This window comes from Lethenteron reissneri, chromosome 43 (assembly GCF_015708825.2).
Source record: "Lethenteron reissneri isolate LAM-NWPU_2019-01 chromosome 43, ASM1570882v1, whole genome shotgun sequence".
In the NCBI taxonomy this organism is placed as follows: domain Eukaryota; kingdom Metazoa; phylum Chordata; class Hyperoartia; order Petromyzontiformes; family Petromyzontidae; genus Lethenteron; species Lethenteron reissneri.
The window spans coordinates 4,037,819-4,054,329 of NC_083821.1; the positions used below are offsets into that span (position 1 = coordinate 4,037,819).

The following is a 16,511-nucleotide window of genomic DNA, read 5'->3' on the forward strand; positions in this document are numbered from 1 at the left end:
CCTTTGAACCGATGGAATGAAATAAACGAGCGCAATAAACCCCCGCCCCGTTATATGGCGTTTTTTTGTGCCTCGCTTTCAAGGTAGGTACGCGGCGAGTGGCCCCCTCCCCATTTGTAAATGTGATTTGTCGTGAAGTGACACGGACAATGAGAGCCCGTCTTTCGTTTGAAACCCCCCCCCCCCCAAAAAAAGTTGTGAATCATCCTCCCGCTCATGCACACGTCACAAACAACGAGCAAAAGCAGAACGAGCGCTGGTCGCTCGAGCCCTTCACGTGCCCCCATCATGTTGTCACCCACCCCCGCTAGCTTGGGGCTGTCGAAATTGGCCCGGCGATAGCAAACGAAATATAGATAACGTCCTCAGGAATGGACCCCCCCCCCCTTTCATGGATTAATACGGGGAGGGAGGTCAATCAGGTTTGTTCAATCTTGTTCATACCTCTGCTGTCATCTGGTTCCAAGTTTATAAATGTGAAGCGGGGGCCTCTCCCCAAAATTATGTCTCCTTAGGGTACCCCCCCCCTCGCCCCAAGTAAGTCGCCCCCCCCCCTCCCCCACAATGGACCAGCAGCACCACTGAAGAGTATGGCCTTCGTGCCATCTAGGCAGGACAGGAAAAAGGCCACCTTGTAGAAAGGAAGATGGTCCCCTTGTAGACAGGAAGAAGGCAACCATGTAAACAGGTAGACGGCCACCTTGTAGACAGGAAGGCCACCTGGTCGACAGGAACATGGCCACCTTGTAGACAGGAAGATGGCCACGGTAGAGACAGAAAGATGGCCACCGTGTAGACAGGAAGATGGCCACCGTGTAGATAGGAAGATGGCCACCGTGTAGATAGGAAGATGGTCACCGTGTAGACAGGAAGATGGCCACCGTGTAGACAGGAAAATGGCCACCTTGTAGACAGGAAAATGGCCACCGTGTAGACAGGAAGATGGCCACCGTGTAGATAGGAAGATGGCCACCTTATAGACAGGAAGATGGCCACTTTGTAGACAGGAAGATGGCCACCATGTAGACAAGAAGATGGCCACCGTGTAGACAAGAAAATGGCCACCATGTAGACAGGAAGATGGCCACCTTATAAACAGGGAAATGGCCACCGTGTAGACAGGAAGATGGCCACCGTGTAGACAGGAAGATGGCCACCGTGTAGATAAGAAGATGGCCACCGTGTAGACAGGAAGATGGCCACCGCGTAGACAGGAAGATGGCCACCGTGTAGATAGGAAGATGGCCACCGTGTAGATAGTAAGATGGCCACCTTTTAGACAGGAAGATGGCCACCGTGTAGACAGGAAAAAGGCCACCTTGTCGACAGGGCCTTATCCTTGTACTACTTTTCATTCTCGAGTTACAATAAGAATAATGACAACTTGTACATCCTCGTGACATGGCAATCCATTTTCCATTCATCATATATGCATTTGTGTAGTCATTTAAATGCCTCAGCAACTCAAAGCACATGACATCTCATATAAAACATTCAAGGGGCACCCACATCAGCAGCTATCCCCGTGCAGCATCAGGTGCCGTGGTGGCGAGGTGTTAACTGCCTTGCCTGGTATGCAAGAGGCTGTTGGTTCAATCCTGACCCGTAGTCGCGTGGATTTTTATCCGGGTCTTTTCGGTTTTCCCTCCACATTTAGAATGAACATGCGTTTAAAGTATTTGGCTGATATAAATGTCCACATGATAAGCCACTTCGTTGAGCTATCTTTTCTGGCCAGGTCACTTCTTAAACAGAGCTCATATACGCAGTTTGACAAACGCCTTTGAATAACCGAACATTAGTTTACTTCATCTTTGCGACTCAACTATGAAGTTCCCTGTAGTGAGACAACACTTAAGAGCAGTGGCGTAGCAAGAGCCGTCCCTAGGGTACGGTGACTCCGAATCAGGGCGACCGTCCTGGGCCCCACGCCTTTGGGGGGGGGGGCGGGGGCGTGCTTTGACGTCAAAGTGGTAGATGTAGTTGTTTGAAGGCATTGGGGGGCCCACACCGTGGGATTTTCCCCGGGACCCCCCCCCCCCCCCCCGCCGAACTGAGGCCCACGGGCCGGAGAGGCAGACCCAGCCACCGGGCTAGGCAGAATTAAGTAAGGGGTAGGGTCCATTTTATGTATTGCACCGGGTACATGCCAACCAGACTACGCCACTCAGGTAATCGTGGCGCTATCGCTATCATTGCCCCCCCCCCCCCTCCCTCTTTGAAACCCACTGCCCTCGGAGTCTTACGCAATCGTGACCTACCATCCAACAAACACCTTACAACCCCCTACCTCCACTACCACCTCCATCACCACCTCCACCACCTCCCACCACCACCTCCCACCACCACCAACCACCCCAACCCCGTGCGTGCGTGGGCTGTCCGAGAGTTTAAAACGCTGCGCCAGATTTGGCGTTGCTCACTTCGCGAGAGAGAAAGAGAGTGGAAGAAGGTGGAGGAGAAGGAAGGAGAGCAAGGGAGAAAGGAGTGAGAGGAGACAGACGCTGCCAAGGGGCAGGAGGGGTGCAACATGGCACGGTTATCGCCGTTCCACGTGGCCCTTCTGCTGGTGTTGGCCACAGCAACTGCACGTGAGTGATCTTGCACCTACGAAGCCTTTGGGCTCGAGCCCTGGTTGGGTCACCACTGCTTGCTTGGGTAACCAGTGGTGGTGAGTCGTGTCTGGTTCTGGGTTCTGATAATTCAAAAGTTTGTGCGCCACGGCAGCGAGATGTTAACTTGATTGCCTAGTATACAGGAGATCGTGAGTTCGAACCCGATCCTGATGCCTGCTATATATTTGGAGTTTGCATGTCTCTCTCTCCCTGTGGTCGCGTGGATTTTCCTCCGGGTTCTCCGGTGTTTTTCCCTCCACATTTAGAACCATGCATTTAGAGTATTTGGCTGCTATAAATGTCCACGTGATAAGCCACTTCGTTGAGCTATCATTTCTGGCCAGGTCACTTCTGAAACAGAACGATATAGCTCAGTGGGCCTTACATTGTAAAATAAAACGTAGTTCGTAGTTTTAATGGGTACTCAGTGCGGTACAGTCGACGCTATCACTGGGGAAACCAAGGTGATCGTGTCACGTGCAAATCAAGCCGCCCATAAGAAGTGCTCACTGTATAATGTAAGCTTACGCAGCGATCGTATATATTTTTTTTATATCAACAATGAAATTGCACTCTCTTAGAAATGTGTTGACGGTTTGACGAATATACGCGTGTGGTCAATGTGATGGGCAGGCAATGTTGTGACAAGGCTGAAATGCATTATTACTACCAAGGGAATGTGCCTGCATAATATTTAGCTAAGCTGAAATCTTCATCTTTCGGTGAGGGCAGTATAATTCAGGGTCATATAATTATCAAAGGTCACTTTCACACGAGTTACGTAAATAATACGGCGTATAGTGGCATAGGCTTTGATGTGATTAAGCTAAAGTCACAATTATAAGTAACATTTACATACAGCTCAACATATGTAGTATTGCATAAGTATATGAAGGGGCCATTAAAATTAGCCTTGGTCAATCCACTGCTAGCTGAGGGCCTCCAGCTATGTCAACAATGGGGAGTTAGACCATACCTCGTCGTGTTTGGCCAGTACAGGTCTGTGAAGTGGGTTCCAAGACCGATTCAGATCTTAAATGTCCACTGGTGTCTGGTAGCCGTGGCTGGGAATCGAACTCGGGTCAATGGGTTCAACCCACCCTCTCCACACTACAGTACAATATACACTATACAGCATAGACCAGCGGGCATCAAAATGTGCATTATTTGTCTAAAATGTATTTGCTCTGATTTACAATTGCTGTCATTTCGAATTGTTAAGTATGATATTGTTTTACCCAGGGCATAATCAATGTAGTATATTGATATAATGAATGCATTATTACCAAGAGGGAGAAAAAAAAAACATCGAAATATTTTAATTATATATTTTTTGCCGTGGTTTTCACAACTGATGATGATTGCTTGTATTGCAATCGAAACGTCGTGAGGATTCTATTGTTTTATTTTTTTATTTTATTATTTCCCTTCTACGTGACTTTACCGAAAGAACCAAGAAAATAATGTATCTTCATGTCATTTGTATGTATATGGATGTATTATACAGTATTGTTCGAGCTCGTGGTGATGCATTGGATGACGCATTGCGTTATGAACCTAGCCGTCCGAGTTCGATTCCCTGGCCACAGCTAACATCATTGGCGAGTGACATCTGAACGGTCCTTGAGTCTTCTTGGTTCTTTCGGTAAAGTCACGTAGAAGGGAAGTAATAAAATAATAAAAATAAAACATAATAGAATAATTCTCACGACGTTTCGGCCACAACGCAAGCAGCCGTCCTCAGGTGAAAACCAGGTCCGTCGAGGCCTGAGGACGGCTGCTTGCGTTGTGGCCGAAACGTCGTGATAATTATTTTATTGTGTTTTATTTTTATTATTTTATTACTTCCCTTCTTACGTGACTTTACCGAAAGAACCAAGAAGATAAATCCCTGCAGTCACGAAAGCTTTAAATCGAAATTTGGTCCTTGAGTCGTCAGCTTTTTTCATCGTTTTCTTGTTCAATTCGAGATATACGAATGGCAAAGCTAGATCACAGTTTAAACCGAGAAAAACTATTTAGTTTGGGCCCACGACTGGTGGTGGAACACTTACCTATGCTTTGGCTTTATTTACCCAATGGCCTATAGGATTTATCAGTTGCTAGACTTTTGCAATTCAACCATAATAATTCAGTTTACTGCGCAGATTTCTGGTAAAGGTAAAGATGCAGCTCCTCCAATTGCTCTCCCACGCCACTGCTGGCGGAAGGGCCACCACTAGAGGCAGTTCAAGAGAGTCCATCCAATCAGTATTTGGCCAACTCTTCCACACTGGCTAGACGTGTTGGGAAGTGTTAATCTATAATTTGGGAGGCACCTAAAAATCTAACGCCGGCCCTGGGCAAGAAGGGGCGAGTTGAGTGTCTGGAAGATCGTGCATCGTGACTCATGAAGTCTTCCCGAATCTTGCCCACGCAGAATACGCGGAAGATGACTCTTCCGAAGAGGCGACGTCCACAGACTGCCCAAGTGAGCATTCATTATTCCGCACGCTCGCTGCTCGCTCCTCACACGCAGCTTTCGCTTCGCCGCGCCTCAACCTCCTCACTCTGCCACCGGCAGCACCAGTGGTGTTACCATCGATGACCGACCATATCAGACCTCTCCGAGACGTTTCCCAGTTAACGAGCAACGTTAGCCCAACGTTGCCATGTGGTTGTAGCCGTTGGCTCAACGTCGACACAACGTTGGCATGTGGTTGGCACCGTTGGCTCAACGTTGGTCCAACGTTGGCATCTGGTTAGAACCATTAGCCCGACGTTGGAATATGGTTGGCACCCTTGGCCCAACGTCGGCCCAACGTTGCCATGTGGCTGGCGCCATCGGCCCTAACGTTGCCATGTGGCTGGCGCCATTGTCCCAACGTCGTTGCGGCATGTCGGCGCGTCGCTAATGCCCTCGCCTGCTCCCTGTGGCCGTGCAGAGGAGGCAGCGCGCTTCAGGCCACTCCGCAAGTACACCTACAGCTACGAGGCCGAGGTGGGCAGCGGCGTGGAGGGAGCGGCGCCCAACCGAGCCGGATTCCGCCTTCAATGCAAGGTGCTCCTTCCCACCGCTTCACTTGCCCCCTAACTTCTCTACCCCCCCCCCCTCCAGTTGCCCCCCTAAGCCCCCCCCCCTCTCCCCCCTCTCCATCTCCCCCCCAACCGGTCCATTCCCCCACCCCTAAGGCTCCACTGCCTCCCCCCCATCCTGCTCCACCCGAACCAGACCTGAAACATAACAATGGCCCTGTACCATAGACCTAAACCATAACCACAACAAATATAAACATTCTAGCCCTAACCCCGTGCAATTGACCTGAACCACAACACTATACTATAGGCCTGAACTTAAACCTAAACCCTTATACAATACCTATAACACTAACCATTGATCTGAACCCTAACACCACGTCATAGATCTGAACTTTAACCCCCAACTCCCCTCCGCCATGAGCAAGGAATAATCATGATGATGGTGATGGTGATCATTCCAGTCATGATGATGATGATGATAAAGAAGGTGATAATTATGTTACTGATATTGGAAACTATAATCAGATGTCGATCCAGTCTTCTCTCCATATAAAATCATATTTTAGTCCATCAGCCGATTCTCTTTCCAGATCAAAATTACCAAGCAACATTTGTTTAAGCAAGTAAACTTCTGGACCGGTTTCAACATTTTGGGACTCGCCAGCAGAGCCAGGCTTGTTGAATCTTGCTGGATTACGAGATGTTATTGGCAAGCACACTTCATATAATCTGTGCATTCACCTTCAACACATAGAGCACAACTAATGAGACATACACATAAAAAATAATTGTCCATCAGCCTAGTTGATTTTACCCATGATTATCTGCGGCAACTCAACGAGTCCGTGTTTTGACATCACGTGTTCTCGACGGTGCCAATGATGAGGCAGTTGATAACAGAACGACACATGACGACTATGCTATGCACGCTTGTGGCGGACTAAGCTAATAACAATTGCGTATTCTCCTGCGTCTTCTTCTGCCGCTGCCACTGCTCCTGCTGTTTCTTCTGCTCCTCCTACTTTCTGTTGCTTCTGCCGCTTTTTCCCCTGGCGCCGCCGCCGCTTCTCCTGCGCGCACACAGGTCGAACTGGAGGTCCCGGAACGCTGCGCCTTCGTGCTGCGCGTGAAAGACTGCGCACTGCACGAAGCCACGTCCACAGGACCCGACGGACGGCCGATCTACAGCCAGATCCGTAGGAGCGAGCTGCAGCAGAGCCTGAGCCGGTAGGAGACAGCACGCGCCTGGCCCGTGTACAGACGTACGCAGACTGCCGACGCCACATCACCCCCCCCACCCCCAGTGCAGTTAGCGAGTACCTATTAAGGCCGGGGGTGGCTTGGCCAGCACCACACCTGGCCACCTCGGTCTCCGTACTGCACGTGTTTCCAGACTTGGCAATGTTGGCAGTGGTTTAGGGTTAGTGCGATGATTCGTAATTGTTTTTGGTTATTGTGCGTTACGCCATGTAGTAGCCATCTGGCTAAATTTGTGTCGTTAAAACCCTCCACCACCCTACACAGCCAAACGTTTCAGCTCACTACCCCGGTAAGTTGAAGAACAATTCTCGCAACTAGATTTCGCGGCAGTCAGACACAGGCTTGGGGTGCCACGGTGGCGAGATGTTAACTACCTCGTCTGGAATTCAGGAGGTGGTGGGTTTGACCCTGACACCTGTATATTTGGAGTTTGTTCTCTCTCCCCGTGGACAGGTGGATATTTCTCCGGGTCCTCCGGTTTTTTCGCTCCACATTTAGAAATACGCATTTAGAGTTGTTGGCTGCTAGACATTTCCACGTGATGAACCAACTTCGTTGAGCTATCATTTGTGGCCAGGTCGCTTGTGAAAAAGGGCTGTATAACTCCGTGGGCTTTGCCTGGTAAAATAAAAATAGTTGAGCTCAGATTGAGATAAAGGTGAACACGAGGGTTGTATCGTACGTGTTGCATTCGCGCACAAAGTGTGAACCGTGTAGGAGTTTACACTTTGTTCCACTTTCAGAGCAGCTGTTCATGACGCTATCACAATTAAACACGCCCGGGTTAGGACACACACGCTCATAAAACAGCAAAACATCTTGAGCAATAGGGGTTGTCCCCTGCTCAATAACCCCCCCACTCCCCGGCAATCTTTAGAGCGCTGCACCTTTGCGCGACCCTAGGCACGGTGTGTAACGTGGCCCGGGTGGCTCAGCGGGTTCAGAGCATGGAGCCAGTGCCCTTTGAGAGCCTCAATTTTGAATCTGGGTCTCAGTCGGAAGACCCTTCCTCGGTTCAGTTCATTTAATGTATTAGGTATAACCCTGTGAGCCATTCGGCTCTTGACTCGGGTGCGACCGCAACAAACAAAAAGATGAACAAGAAACATCTTAAAGTGACTACACGCAACATAAAAATCCAGGAAAAAACAGGAGTCTTCCAGAAAAAGCACCGTATTTCAACGCTGTGTGCAAAAATCCCAGTGGGATGCAAGTCAAACAATAACAACCATAAGAGAATTTAAATTAAAGTTATCAGTCTAACTCTGAACTACAACTAACAAATATGGCTAAACCAAAACGTTTTCGAAATCACCAAAATAAAGCGATACAAATTATGTAACATTGATCATAGGAACTGTGATTCAAATTGATTGAACCGTGTTCCAAAAATGCAGTGAGCCCGCGGTCTCGGTCCGGTTACTGGCCATTTGTGGTAAAAGGGCTTCGGATTCTCATCGGATTTCTCCAGGATGAATATTCTCATTCAATGACTGCAATCGTAAAGAAACATGAGAAATGGCAGGAAGAAGTGGAGGGGACTCACTGTGAGGCCTCATGTCCCATAGGGAATGAAGCGGATTCATTAGATTTCGATTTAAAGCTTTCGTGACTGCAGGGATTCATCTTCTTGGTTCTTTCGGTAAAGTCACGTAGAAGGGAAGTAATAAAATAATAAAAATAAAACGTAATAAAATGTTTTATTTGTATTATTGTATTACTTCCCTTCTATGTGACTTTACCGAAAGAACCAAGAAGACGGATTAATTAGCTAAGGAACTCACCGAAAAGACACCCCATTGCGTCAATTTAGAATTTCTCACTTTAACTCGGCAAACCTTTGCGCCCTGAAAATCACCCCCCCACCAAAAAGATGTATCGTGACAATATCATGTTGACTGTCACGTGACGGGCATCTCTCCCTCTCTGTCACTCACTCTCTTGGTGGCGGCGGGTCGACATGATCCGCTAACGGATGATGATGTCGACGGTCCTCCACATTGTGCCTTCACCCCATTCGTCAGCGACGTTCAAGCCACTTCGCAACAACTCCGGCCTGACCCCCCCCCTCCCACACACCCCTACCCCCACCGCCACTTCGATCGCTCGCTCCTCCAATCACGGCGGACAATTCACGATCGGCCAAAGACACGCGAGACGACACCGTGGTTCTTTATCGCGATTGCCCGACGCACCGAGGCCTTGAGCAAAGTCACGGCAGGTTTTCTAGGGAAGTTTGAGCCGCGGCTATCTCGAGAGTTCATTCGGTTCAGGACGTGCTGATGCGGAGCAATTTCTTTGCTTTATTGGTTCGCCCGCACCACCCCGCACCCATATCGCACCACCAGAGTCAGCGCCACCTTATCTGCCGCGCGCCGCTATCAGGGCCCTGCTTGCTTGCAGAACAAATCTGAATGGCAACATTTCAGCGCAGGTTAATCATTGGCCCGGCGACCTTGGCTGGGTCTGGCCGATGCGATTGGTGGGACGCCCCCCCCCGCATCCCTGGTTTAATATGAGGCAATGGAAGAGCACCCTCTGCTGGGGCTTTGGAAGCTGTGAACGATGGGGGGGGGGGGGGGGGGCAATGATGAGAGCCGTGCAGACAAATACCGACCGGCGGTGGAGTCGACTAACTCGGCACACCTGGGCTGAGATCGATCTATAGAGACCCACGTAAATCAACGGAGACGCGTGCTGATCAATATACCCATATCAATCAATAGAGAGCCGTATTGATCAATAGAGACCCATGTTGCTCAATAATAGACCAATATTAATCAATAGATCTGTATGAATCAATAGCCGCCCACACTGATTAATAGACTGAGAGTAATAAATAAACACCTGTACTGATCAATATATCCATTTGGATTAATATACACCCATATAGATCAATAGAAACCCACATGAACCGATGGATATCCGTTCTGATCAATACTGATATTGATCAATAAAGATACGTACGAATCAATGACAGATCCATGTGAATCGACGGAAACCCATATTGATCAATAAGTATTCGAGTCGTCCTTGTTAATCAATGGAGATCCATTTTAAATAACAGAAACTCATAATCAATATTATACTTGTATCAGTGAATAGAGATTCTAGAGACTCGTATGGCTCGATCGAGACACATATTCAGTAGAAACCCAGAGAAGTCAATAGGGACCCATAACAAACATGGTCTTTATCAATCAATAGAGTCCTCACCGAATATTAATATTAAAACCAACAATATCGTATTTAAAAATCATAGTTAAGAGACAAACAACAAACATACGATAAAATAGAATAAAAATTTATATTTTTTAATCACATATTTTTTTCTAGAACAGCCCCATATTAATCAAGATACCCCAGAATCAGAATGTTAATTTATAACGGATGGAATCAGATTAGCGATAAAGCTCTTTTTCACAGATCTCCAGTAGAGTCGGGTCAGAACGTGACAACAAACAATAGAAAAGATGAAAGGAGTGCAAACTATAGGGAAGGTAAATTTCGATTTAAAGCTTTCGTGACTGCAGGAATTCATCTTCTTGGTTCTGTCGGTAAAGTGACGTAGAAGGGAAATAACAAAAATAATAAATATTTATTTGGTATTTTATTGTTTTATTTTTATTATTTTATTATTTCCCTTCTACGTGACTTTACCAAAAGAACCAAGAAGATATAGAGAAGGTTAACAAATCACTTAAAAACTAAACTATTTTTATTTTACCAGTTAAGGCCCACTGAGCGACGCTCTTTTTCAGAAGGGACCTGGCCACAAATGATAGCTCAACGAAGTGGCTTATCATCATCACGTGCAAAATGTACAGCAGCCTATCAAGACGAGCCATGCGGCTCATCGAATGCGTCCCGGGGCTAACGCATGGGGGCAATGTGTTGGTGGTTTGTGCCGCAGGTTCGAGCTGGGATTCCGCACCTCGTACGGCTCCGTGGCGACCCTCTTCCCGCACAGCGACGAGCCCGAGGCGGTGCTCAACGTCAAGAGGGGAATCATCGCGGCGCTGATGCCACCCCCTACAGGGGAAGGAGACCGCGACTCGCGCGTGCTGGTCAGTCTCCCTCTCTCTCTCTTTCATAAGCTCTCTCTTTCTTTCTTTTACGCTCTCTCACCCACTCACTCTCTCTCTATCCCTCTCTCTCTCCACGTGACTTTTTTTTGTATTGTGCGCGGTGCTTTTAGCACCGCAGCGCGTCGATTTGTAGCGTTTAATTTCATTTGTTTGCTGGTGACTGCATTTCATATTGAAATCGCCTCCAGTGCATTTGCTGCTGGTGGCAAAAAAAGTTGTTTAAAAGTCAAAAAGTCTCTTTCATAAGCTCTCTCTTTCTTTCTTTTACGCTCTCTCACCCACTCACTCTCTCTCTCTCTATCTCTCTCTCACGTTCCCTATCTCTCTCTCAGGCTTTCTTTGTCTCATGCTCTCACTCTCCCTATCTCTCGCAAGCTCTCTCTCTCTTTCTCTCTTTTTTTACGATCAGTGGAAACAAGAAGATGCTCGGTGTAGTCGGCACTTTGCTTCGTTCATCATTTCGTAAATTTTTTTAAACTTTGCTTTATGTAAACCCCCACCTCTCGCTCACTCTCTCACTCTTTTTTTTCATAAGCTCTCTCTTTCTTTCTTTTACGCTCTCTCACCCACTCACTCTCTCTCTATCCCTCTGTCTCTCTCTCACGTTCCTTATCTCTCTGTCAAGCTTTCTTTGCCTCGTGCTCTCACTCTCCCTATCTCTCACAAGCTCTCTCTCTTTCTCTCATGCTGTGACTCTCTCCCACTGTCGCAAGCTCTTTCGAGCTCTCTTACTCTCCCAATGTCTATCTGTCTCTCTCGCTCTCTCACGTGCTCTCTCTCACTTCAAGCATGCAGGTCACTCTTTCTCATCCTCTCGCACCCTCTCTCTCTCCCTCTGTCTCTAACTCACTCTCTCCCAAGCATGCTGGCCAGAGCAAAACTCAGAGTATGGGATGCCCATGCCTGATGTTAGCCGTTGACCAGGAAGCCAATTCAGGTTGCAGCGTTCACAGCGCAGCGTGCGAAACGAAAGGCAGCATTCGTCATCGACTAAGTAGCGGTGGATCAGCTACGGGAGAGAGGAACGAGCCGGTTGGAGGCCTCTTCCCGCCACCTTCACCAGCGTGGTGAAGTATGGTCAAACAACCCCCTCGACTGACACGGTTGCGGGGGGCGGGAGAGGCCTTCATCCAGAAGGGGATCGACAGAAAAGGGGCTGTAACCGAGCGCGACTTGATGGTTGTGATCGTGCCGGCCGGGCTAACGTTGCACGCGTGTCTCCCATGCGCGTGTCTCCGAGCAGCCAAGCGTGCACGGCTCGTGCCCCACGGAGGTGACGGTGACCGCCCGGAAGGGCATTGTCCCGTCCGAGGTGACCCTGACCCGCGACCTACGCTCCTGCGACTCGCCCGTGGGCAAGGGCGCCACCGCGAGCCCGCTCGCCCTCGTCTCGGGCCTGGTGGGTAGCGCGCGTGCACACGGGCACACGCACAAAGATCCCCCCATATGGCCTCAATGGGATGTTGGGGCAGCCAAGTGTCGGGAGCGAGGAGCACCTACGAAGGCCGGGACGGCGCGCACGAGGGGAGTGGGTGGTCGGCACCACGCCCGTGCCGATGTTTGATACACATCATAGCGGATACTCGTTTTGAGGCTGAGCTGACCTAGGGGAGGCCCAGGACCAGTTCAGATAATCGTCACTGGTGTTGGCCGTGAGCAGGGTTCGAAGCACAGTGCGCTCACCGCCACACTACCACTCCCCACACATACAAAGAAAAAAAAAGATCCCCCGTGTAGCCTTAACAGACTGTAGGGGCAAGTGCTGTTAGCGAGCACCTATGAAGGCCGAAACGGTACACGAAGGGGTGGGTGGCCAGCACCACGCCCGACCGCCTTTGTCTCCCCAGTGGCGATGTTTACACACCGCACCAGGTACTCATTTGAGGCTGAGTCGACCTAGGGGAGGCCTAGGACCGGTTCAGATAATCGTCACTGGTGTTGGCCGTGAGCGGGAATCGAACTCGGGTCGTTGGGTTCACAGCACAGCGCGCTAACCGCTACATTATCGCTCCCCACACACACACATACGAGCACGCACACTGATACACATGGCTACATATGCACGTACACTCATGAATATCCAGAGGTAGACACACACACACGTGTGTGTGTGCCAGGAACATCGTCACCCGCAGAGCATCATTGAGACCTCGCATGTACCCTCGCTGCATCACCTGGGCATTTAGAAAACGACGATGACGACGATGATGACGTCATCGTCGGGGCACGTGCATCGCCTCCGCGCGATCCTCCGATCGACGCTCGATCTATTCGCTGACGCGGGCTCACCGTGGGGCGGTGTTTGATTGGTTGGTGTGGAATTCTCTCGTTGGCGCTGTCCACAGACCACGTTTGCCACGTCGCTCTTCGCCTCGACGCAAGAATGCACCTACAGCCTGGACAGCCGTCGCAAGGCGGTCAGCGAAGTGACCTGCACAGAGCGCCACATGTTCCTGCCCTTCTCCAACAGGTGCCCGACAATACCGGTGACGTTCGAAGATGTTCAGACGGCAAATAATAGACGCACATGCTTTGTTATTAAACACGCGCACAAATATGCTTCGGTAATGTGTGCGTTGTTCTTGAAACTGGTTGGCCAAACACCAGAGAGGGCCTCCTTTATAGATTTGTCTCCACCGGTGCTATAGACCAAAGGACGCCAATAGGCGAACAGTGTAAAGGCAATGCAAGTCTCAAGGTGTCGATAGCCCCGGGAGTTGAACAGTTAAACCCACGGGACCTTTTTGGCATCTGTGTTTGGGCGGCAGGAATTGATGTGGATTTTCTTTTTTCTTCTCCTTCCAGGGGCAAAAGCGGAGCGGTCTCCACCGTGAAGCAGACGCTGAAGATGACCGACCAGGCCAAGTCCAACATTCGCAACTTTGACGTCAGTGAGTTCCCGCACCTTTTCTCGATCTGGCAAGAATGAAGGAAGCGATGGCGAGGTGCGGTGGCCGCCGGTGTGGCATTGAATCGCGATGGCCTATTGACATTTCTACACCATTGGGGTTCCCGGGAGGTGGGGGGGGGTCGAAGGGGTGGGAGGGGTGGGGGGTGGAAGGGGTGGCGGTGTGACCGGATCGCCTTCATCGCGCGTCCCCCTCTTGCGGGCGAAGTAGCCGCGATGGGTCACACGGGGCAATTTTAATGGATCACTCCCACCGCCCGCTCGCCCCCGCTACAAGACAAAGATCCCCCGTGTAGCCTTAACAGACTGTTGGGGCAAGTGCTGTCAGTTAGTAGCACCTACGAAGGCCGGCATGGCACACCAGGGGGTGGGTGGCCAGCACCACGCCCGACCGCCTTTTTTTCCCGAGTGGTGCTATTTACACACCTAGGAGAAGCCCAGGACGGGTTAAAATAATCGTCACCGGTGTTGGCCGTGAGCGAGAATCGAACCCCGGGTCGCCTTTTTCTCAGCGCAGCGTAGCGCTAACCGCTGCACCGCCGCTCTCTCACCCCCGCCCCCCCGCCGCCCCCCCACCAATCACTCACCCCACCCCCCCGCCACCGCAGACGAGAAGAACGGACGCGAGATGACGTACGAGCCCCAGGCGACGGAGGCCGCTGGGGAGGATCCGCAGCGAGTGCTGAGCACGCTGGCCGAGATGGTGGAGCTGGGCACCGGCGCCGACAGCAAGCGGCAGGCGGAGCTGTTCGCCAGCCTCCTGGCCGGCCTGCGGGCGCTATCCAACGGGACGCTCTTCGAAATACTTCCACGCCTGCTCGAGTCGTCCAGGTACGCGACGCCGCCGATCGACGCGGTCGGCTACGCACGGCGCGATAGAAGTTCAACGGGCATAAGGGGTAGCACAGGGAGTTGTAGGGGGAGCACAGGCAGAGTTTCAGGGGGGCTGCCGGGGGAGCACAGATGGAGCACTGAAGGAGTGCAGGTGGAGCGTGCACAGCTGACGGTGGCGTTCCCACTCGCCGCTCGACTCCCGTGATGCAGTTGAGCAGTCCCAATTGTCGAGGGAGAAGCGCCTCTCGCACTCCCTCCCTCCCGTTATCCGCGCGCCCCGGTTAGCGGCGACTCGGGGATTTTCTCAGTGTCCCCACGTGAATGCCTGAAACTCGGAGCGCCAGACGAAGGCATCTTTAGGATTCTAGTTATTCAGTGTTAAGTGGATGATTGACCTGCGAGTCAGCAGGCTAAGGCAACTTTAGGATGCATCAGGTTCAGTGCCAGTACCCAAGGTTAACATAAACAGACTGAGCCATGATGACGATTACGATGGAGGGTGATGTTTGCCTTAATTAACGATGACGGTGGTTACGAGGAAGATGTTAATCAATGTGACGATGACAACGTCGGCTAAATCCCTGTCGCTCCATGTGCCCCCGTGCCCCACACTGCTCCTCCTCGACCTCCTGCTATCCCCCCCTCCACCCCCAACAGCTCCATCACCCTGCAGTCGCTGCCCCAGTGCGGCACGGCGCCGTGCTACAGCGCGCTGCTGCAGCTGCTCCGCTCCAACCGCGTACCGCCGGCACTCTCCGGCGTCGTGGCCTACGCCCTGGGCTTCCACCCGGCGCCCTGCACCATGGTGGTCCGCGACACGCTCACGCTCGCGCAGGCGGCGCCGACGCGCGCCAGCATGCTCGCCCTCAGCATGGTCGTGCACAGGTGACTTGCGGCGCCAAACGACGCGCGGGCAGCAGCCGCCGTGTTCTTTAACAACCCACGTGCTCGCACCACGTGCGGAGTACGTACGTGCGTGCGTGCGTTGAGCTTCATTTCCGTGGCGTGTAGCCAGCCGTGCTCACTGTTATAGGGCAACACCCCGGTTGACGGCGGGGGATGCGTCATTACCCGCGTGAACAAATTAAATCAACTTCTTGGTTCTATCGGTAAAGTCACGTAGAAGGGAAGTAATAAAATAATAAAAATAAAACATAATAAAATAGTAATTATATTATATTATTATTTTATTATATTATTTTATTGTGTTTTATTTTTATTATTTTATTACTTCCCTTCTACGTGACTTTACCGAAAGAACCAAGAAGATGAATCCCTGCAGTCACGAAAGCTTTAAATCGAAAATTAAATCAACTCGAGCACTTACCCCGATGGAACTGCGCGGGCTACACTTGGTGGGGGGGGGGGGGGTGTCTCTGCGTTTGCGTGTGTGTGTATGCGCGTACAAAGCAGTTGGTCAACCATGCTGCTGCAATGCCCTTTATTGAATTTCCCCCCCCCCCCCCCCCCCCCGCTTGCAGGCACTTCACAACACACAAGCAGGTTGGGCCAGAGCTGCAAGACGTGGCCGCCTTCGTGCGGTCGCAGCTGGGAGCCGACTGCTCCGGAGACGAAGACAAAACTTACCTGGCGCTCAAGGTACGGGACCCCCACACTCATAATATAGTTTTGTTTTTTTGGGGTTGGACCGCGTAAATATAAATGTGTCGTTAAATCCGCCACCACCCGACACAGCCAATTAGTAAGAAAAAAAAAACGTGTCTATTTGTTTGTGTTTCTCCCTTGTGATGGGACTTTGTGGGATGAACGTTGAGATTTATATGGGCA

At 50.7% G+C, this 16,511-nt stretch overlaps 1 protein-coding gene across 1 annotated transcript in view; it reads left to right on the forward strand.

Moving 5' to 3' along the window:
• Nucleotides 1–2,403: 2,403 nt before the first annotated feature.
• Nucleotides 2,404–16,511, forward strand: part of APOB (apolipoprotein B) — a 48,152-nt gene continuing 34,044 nt past the window's right edge. The window contains exons 1-11 of the mRNA XM_061569548.1: nucleotides 2,404–2,591; nucleotides 5,035–5,085; nucleotides 5,540–5,655; nucleotides 6,718–6,860; nucleotides 10,807–10,960; nucleotides 12,225–12,380; nucleotides 13,327–13,451; nucleotides 13,787–13,872; nucleotides 14,498–14,720; nucleotides 15,381–15,608; nucleotides 16,205–16,322. Coding sequence (XP_061425532.1) covers nucleotides 2,531–2,591; nucleotides 5,035–5,085; nucleotides 5,540–5,655; nucleotides 6,718–6,860; nucleotides 10,807–10,960; nucleotides 12,225–12,380; nucleotides 13,327–13,451; nucleotides 13,787–13,872; nucleotides 14,498–14,720; nucleotides 15,381–15,608; nucleotides 16,205–16,322 — 1,461 coding nt within the window. The 5' untranslated portion in view covers nucleotides 2,404–2,530. The remainder of the gene's footprint in view (nucleotides 2,592–5,034; nucleotides 5,086–5,539; nucleotides 5,656–6,717; nucleotides 6,861–10,806; nucleotides 10,961–12,224; nucleotides 12,381–13,326; nucleotides 13,452–13,786; nucleotides 13,873–14,497; nucleotides 14,721–15,380; nucleotides 15,609–16,204; nucleotides 16,323–16,511) is intronic.